The 6,823-nt window shown below is 54.9% G+C and overlaps 1 protein-coding gene across 1 annotated transcript; it reads right to left on the reverse strand.

Moving 5' to 3' along the window:
• Positions 1–1,030: 1,030 nt before the first annotated feature.
• IZUMO1R (IZUMO1 receptor, JUNO) lies at positions 1,031–6,389 on the reverse strand. Its single transcript, XM_047692153.1, has 5 exons — positions 6,221–6,389; positions 4,629–4,794; positions 3,778–3,966; positions 3,217–3,349; positions 1,031–3,086 (listed from the first exon to the last, which is right to left on the reverse strand). The coding sequence occupies exons 2-5, from the start codon at positions 4,767–4,769 to the stop codon at positions 2,731–2,733; spliced, it is 819 nt and encodes a 272-aa protein (XP_047548109.1). The 5' UTR covers positions 4,770–4,794; positions 6,221–6,389; the 3' UTR covers positions 1,031–2,730.
• Between the last annotated feature and the right edge of the window lie 434 nt (positions 6,390–6,823).

Genomic DNA, 6,823 nt, shown 5'->3' on the forward strand with positions numbered 1-6,823 from the left:
GTGGGTTAAGCCTCTGCCTTCAGCCCAGGTCATGATCTCAGGGTCCTGGGATCAAGCCCCGCATCAGGCTCTCTGCTTGGCAGGGAGCCTGCTTCCCCTTCTCTCTCTGCCTACTTGTGATCTCTCTCTGTCAAATAAATAAATAAAATCTTAAAAAAAAAAAATCTCCTGGGAATTAAAAATGGATTGCCAAAATTAGAAAGATCGGAAGATTAAGAAAGTAACAGAATAGAGAGCAAAAAGGTAATCTGTGTGGCAGAAAAGATAAGCCACTTTCTGTAACTTTTTCATAGCTAAATCCAGAAGTGGTTCGAAGCGGGTATCTCTGGAGCGAAGGGGCTGACTGGCTGGGACTCTGTTGTTCCATGTTAGGGGGGTTTTGACCTACATGTTATAGCCACATGTATGGATCTCTCTGCTCGAAACAAATCACTCAGCTGCAAATCTAACAAATCTAACAATTCTATTCCACTACTGAAAACCGTCACTCCTCTGAACACAGATAGGGAGAAAGCTTAGTCTCTCTTTTCTGACCATGACCTGCCATAAGCCTGCCCCCCCTCCCTACATTTTTGCCCCAGTCCCACTTGCCAGGGTGTTCTGTATAAGCCTCATGAGCTGGGATTGTGGGGTCAGACCTACCTGGTTCCAAACCCACATATCTGACTTAACTTGAAAGGTGGGTGTGAGGGTGACTCTCAAAGCTTTTGGAAGGATCAGATCAGCTAATGCATGTTAGGAGCTTAGCAGAGCCACAGGCACAGAGTAAATGATCAATAAACAGTAGCAGTCATTAGAGCTCCCAGAACTGGTCTTGTTTGGGCTATCTCAATGTTAACCTTACTTTGATTGATTTTATATTTTTACCTAAAAATACTTTTAAAAAAGTCATTTAACTCTCAGCTTTAGAACCACACACATATCCTCAGACACTTCACTCAAGTCCTTAATTCTTTTTTTTAGTAAAGTGATAGTTTATTAAGTGAAGATAGAGAAAAATCAAGTCCTTAATTCTTAAGAAATTTTACCTATATGTATTTTTAAAGCCACAATTTCTTGATTCACTTAAGAGTAGGTAAAGTTCCTGTTTCAGATAGATCACTGGGGCATTAGGGACTGGCTGGTTTTTGTTTAGCCTTTTGTTGTTGTTGTTCCTGTGCTTAATGAAAAGATATCTCTTCAGTGGGCTCAGGCATCACCCCCTTTGTGAGGATCCCCAGCCCAGTCCCTGTTCTCTCAGGCTTCCAGCCAAGTGCTTTGTGTCCACTGCTAGTGTTGGTCTCCTACTCCAGACTCTGAGCACCTCACTCAGGAGGACCGTCCTCACTGGTTTGAGAACCCGAGTGCCCAAGCTGTGACAGGGTCTGTTCAGTGAAGGAGCACATTCACGGTAAGGGTGGAGGGATGGAGATAGACTTTAACTATGAGCAAGTCTTACTGGTGTCTGGTGAGAATGAGTGTCAGAAAAGCCAACTACCTCAGGGGCTGACATATTAGAAACCCTCTTTGTCAATGGAAAGGTTGTAGGGAAGGTGCCATCTATGCTGAGAAGCTGTTGGGCTTCTGGTTCTGGAACGTTCTGGGAGGGTGGATTGGCTCCCACGCCACTTACAGAAGGGATGTGAAGGCTGCCCCAGCGCCCCTTCTCTGGTTCAGTTCTGACTTCTGTCTTGTTCTTTATGGTGTGGCACTGCCTGAGAAGCACAGACCGTAGCCCAACAAACTGTGGCTTTGGCTTTTCCCTTTTTCTTTTTGTAAGTTAAGAAATCATGGAGTCCAACTCCATCATGCCTCTCAGGGGAGGGGGAGGCACAGTCTTAACTGAAGTCCAGTGGACTTGCCAAAAGTCCTATAGAAAGCGTAAAACTGGAATAGAGCCCTGGCTTCCAGAATTCCTGAGCTGTGTGTTGTGAATCTAGGGTTAAAAGAATAGGAAATGGGCAGCTGGGAGGCTCCCTCAGTTAAGCGTCCACATTCGGCTTTGGTCAGGATCCCAGAGTCCTAGGATCCAGCCCTGTGTCAGGCTCCCTGCTCAGCTGCCAGAAGTTTGCTTCTCCTCCCCCCAACCCGCTCCACTCAAGTGCTCTCTCACCGCTTGACCTCTCAAATAAAATCCTAAAAAAAAAAAAAAAAAAAAAAGAGGAAATGCCTCAAGCATTGGAGGGGCTTTAATCCTGTATCCAAAATAAAACCAGTGGTCTGGGTGGTCCTTACCCTGGCTTTGGGTCTTCTGTATGGCACAGGGCTTATGGGGGCTGGGGAGAGGGGGTATGGAAAGTCTTCCCACCAGGAGGTGTTCTGAGGAGGAAAGGAGAGGACCTGGCACACATGAAGAAGCTAATTGTTAGGAGTTAGGTCGCAGCCAACTCTGAGATGTCAGTGCAGCATGCGGACTGACTCTCTGACTGTAGGGCTAGGACAGAGTGGGTCACACGGAGGGCGAAGGTCAAGTGCAGTTTTATTGGAGGCCCCATTGTGGGACAGGAGGCCAGGGTGGTGACAAGCAGCTCTGCCCTGGAAGGAGGTGGGCACACCCTGGATGAGAAGGGCCTGGAGCCCCACATCGGAGTCGCAGAGGCCCCATAAAGGCGAAGGGAGAAGGTCACGTGGGCGCTCCCGGCCTCTGCTGCTTTCCAGGCAGAGGAAGACAGAACAGAGCAGAGTGGGATGATGGGGGGCGGGGGCGGCTAGAACTGAATGTTCAGTGCTTGGGCAGCCGCTTCTGAAGCCTCAGTGTCTCCGGCCCCCAGCCTGTGCTGCTCTATTTAAGGGAAGGACCCAAGAAAGGAGGAATGTGGGTGGGAGAAGAAGGGGCTCTGAGGACAGGAACGCCAGGAGCAGAGAGAAGGCCAGGAGCATGCAGGGGCGGTCCCGGGACAGGGCCGTGCTGGCGAAGAGGCGGGCCACGGCCACATTGGGGTTGCCCTGAGCAGGCTCAAACCACTTCTGTAGGCACAGCCCGCTGTTGCGGTGCTCAGGGCTCGCCTTGAAGGAGTGACTCCAAATCTTCTCACACAGGTCAACCGGGGTGGGGAAGTAATGGGGGAAAGGGTGGCAGGAGGCTTGTGCAGGGCAGAGGTTCTTGCCTGTGGAGGGATGGAGGCACATCCTTAGCTCCCCTCCCCTACCCATCCTTCCCCATCCTTCCCCCTTGGGGAGCAGAGAGGGCTTGCGCTTGCCCCCAGGCGGGGGCCCTGCTGAGCGAGCGACACTTACCCCCACTCCAGTCCCAGCTGTGCCAGTCAGCTTTGCAAGTGTAAGATGTGCGGCAGTCTTCCCACCACTGCTCACAGTCCTCCCAGCACAGGGGCACCTCCAGAATTCGCGCGCCCGGCCCGCCCGAGTCCAGCTGGATACAGGCACGGCAGATGACGAGAACGCTAGTAGCAATCGCTTGGAGATGATCGGTAGCCTCGAGGGTACTTGTGCCGGGTACCCTCGGAACAGATTTTCCTACGGAGTCTATAAGCAGGGCTTTACCCAGAACAAGGAGTCTTGGAGGCTCCATTGTTCCGCCCTGGCTACACAGTTTCATCCATCTGGCAGAATGGGACTCAGAGGGGCCCTCCTCCTACAGCTCTCATCTCTTCCCCAATACGCTGCTCTCCAAGGCCTGAGGAAGCTGCCTCTCCAGCTTTTGTCCCAACCCGGCCTCTGACTGTGCTGTCTGTAGGGGGACAGCACGGCCCGCTCTGCTAGCGGTGCGGGGCTCAGGTCCTCAGTAAGAGCACACTGCGTGGACCTGCCTCCCGCCTGCCCCCTGCCCAGCCTCCTGACCTTCTGGATCCAAGGCCCCAGGTTTGGGGAGCACTGGTAGAAGCAGATGGCCTGGAGGAAGTGCTTCTCGCAGCCTGGCAGCATCACCCCACAGTGGTGCAAGCTGAAGTTGTAGAGCAAGGGCAGGTCCAGGTGGGCGTCCAGGCTGGTGCCTGCCCTGCAGCACGCATTGCCTCGCCAGGGGTTGCACTGAAGGCCGAGGAAGAAGGAAAAGGCATGGGGGTTGGTAAGACATGGGAGGAGGAGGAGGACCTGGGCAAAGGGGATGGCTTCAAGTCGGCAGCACCCATACAGAAGAAAAGCGGAAATCCCTAGCCAAAGGGTGCCCCTGCACGCTGATCTCCGTGCTGCAGGCTGCTGCAGTCCTCTAGAGACTGGACTTGCAGGGTGTCACCTCCTGAGGGGCCGCTGAGGAGCCCCACGAACCCCAGGGGGAGGTGGAGCCCTGAGAAGAGCTCCCAGGGAAAAGCCCGTTGCACAACTCCCCCCTTTCCCTATCAATTGCCTTTAGGGCTTGGGGAGGGGTCTCCAGAGTCCTATTGGTAGGAAGGCTAGAGGAGGAGGACCTGGTCTGCATTTATGCCGAACCAGTGCTGAGCCTCCTGGGTCACCACCTGCCCCTGTTCCCCAAGTGGCCCAGAAGCTCAGAGACGGGAACTTTGAAGCACTCAACAGTTACGATCTCAAAAGGCCATAGTGTCCCTCCAGTGGCTCGGGCCCCAATACCAGCATAAGGAACCACATGAGTTAGGGTTGGTGGTGGTTCAGAAACCATCGTGGCATTTATGTCCCTTCCCTGAGCTGCCAAAGCAGCCCCCCTCCCACCCCCAGGCAACATCTGGCCTCTGTACCTCTTCGTAGAGCCCGTCTTCTGGGCCAGGCTCTCGCTTGTGGTATTTGGTGTTCATGCAGACATTGAGCAGCCCGTCCCCAGCCCAGGTGGGTGGTGCGGCTGTCCACAGCCCTAACAGGAGCAGCCACCACCGATCCATGGCCGACGGCAGACAGGAGCCACACCTGCTTGGGTGAGAGACCGGACAGGCACTCCATGCCCTCCACTAGCCCAGGGAGTGAGGTTGGGTGTCAGGGCTCTCTCAAGTGACCATGGCCCTCTGGCTGCTCTAAGGACCTCTATCAGAAGTGGCATCAAAAAAATGTCAGGGCAGGGGCGCCTGGGTGGCTCAGTGGGTTAAGGCCTCTGCCTTCGGCTCAGGTCATGATCCCGGGGTTCTGGGATCGAGCCCTGCATCGGGCTCTCTGCTCGGCGGGGAGCCTGCTTCCCCCTCTCTCTGCCTGCCTCTCTGCCTGCTTGTGATCTGTCAAGTAAATGGAGAAGAGTCTTAAAAAAAAAAAAAAAAATTTAAGTTTAAAAAAAAACACCCAAAAACGTCGGGGGGGGGGGGGTAGGACATGCTTTAGCATTCTGATACCCACTCCCAGCGATGTATGGACACCTAAAGGGACTCCCAGGAAGAGCCCAGCCCTAAGGTGAGGGAGGGTCAGTGTGGAATGGCTCCAGCCTGGGAAGTTTTCCTGGCCCCTCCCCATTAGAGGCAGACCTCTCCCCCCCACCTCCCAGCCCCCTGCCAAGACATAGGGGCTGGGAATTCAGAGCTTTGATCCCGGATGAGCAAATGCTCAGTAACCAGATTCTACAGGATGCAGAGGGCGTAGTGGGACCAGGTGCAGGGCCAGGTGCAGGGCCAGGTGCAGGGCTTATGCCATCCATGGCCAGCCCTGCCTGCAGCCTCCCTGAGGCATCCCTGCAGGGCCCCCTCCCCAAGCGGCTGGTCCCCACCCATTCCCTCCAATGGAGTCCTCCCCTTCACCCCCCTACCCCACCCACCCCTCTCCCACGGGAGTGGTGGTTCTGCTTCCACTGGCCCCAACCCAACTCCCACCCTCCTGAGCAGGAACTTTGGGGGTGGGAGGGGGGTGGAGTGGGGAGAAAAGCCCAGCAGGAGCGTGCCCACTCAGCTGTGCTTGTCTTGCACATCCAAAGCCCACTCCTCAGCACAGGAGCAAGGAGGCTGGCTTTCCCCTTGGGGTTTGCTGAGCACTGTGTTTCCAGCTCTGATCTGGGTAGTAAGGCGAGGGAGGGGAACAGGAGACGGAAAAAAGAAAGGCAGAAGAGCACCCTGTGTCAAGCGCCCGGTGCCTTCACCCATCCAGGGATCCCTTGGCTCCCACAGTTCCCCAGCGCTTGCAGGAAGGCCCCTGTGGCCCATCACAGTGAAACTGAAAACCCCTGGCCTCACCTGAGTTTCTAGTAGCCCAGAGGCTGGGGATGGAGACCCCAGGCCCCCCCTCCACGCCCGAATCTGCCACTGCACCCACTCCAGTGTCAGGCACAGCTGTGGCCATCCAGTATCTTTAAAGAAGCTGGTTTAACAGGGGAACAGAGGAAAGATGCTGCCCCTTCTAGCGCTTTCTGCATACTTACTTTCAAAGCGGGAGCCGCTTCCTCCTGCTTCCAGAGATGGGAGGCTGCCATCTTGCCCATTTATGGCCCCTCCACACAGCCCAGGTGCGGACGCAGAGCTCCAGGTGGCGTCCCTTAAATGGCATCCATCTCACGGAGCTTGGAGCTCGAGGCTTTAACTTTCTCAGAAAAGCAGAGACCCGGTAGTAGGGAGGCTCCTGGACTCTGGTCAGCTACTGACTCTGCTTTTGGCTCTGCTCCTGGCCAGCCGGACGACCTGGAGAACGTGGCCAACTCTCTAAGTTCGCCTGTCTGTATAAAGAGCTGTTTCGTAACAGGGGTGGCTGGGGGAAAGAAAGGAAGGAGAAAATTCACAGAAAGGACTTGGCGTTGTGCCTGGCACAGAGTAAGTCTTTTGGCTTTAATCTTTTCCTTTATCCTGGGAAGCCTTTGTCTCTGGGTCCCTGCCCTCTGCCCCCCAACTTCCTGAGCTCCACCTGGCCCTTTGGGGCTCAGACACCTGGGATGCACCACCCGGTGGCTTGAGTGACAGTGAGCGACCTCAGTCAGCTCGCAGGCGCCAGGGTTCCTGCTGGGGAACAGACGCTGTGACCCAGAAATAAA

This window comes from Lutra lutra, chromosome 10, assembly GCF_902655055.1.
Source record: "Lutra lutra chromosome 10, mLutLut1.2, whole genome shotgun sequence".
Lineage (NCBI taxonomy): Eukaryota > Metazoa > Chordata > Mammalia > Carnivora > Mustelidae > Lutra > Lutra lutra.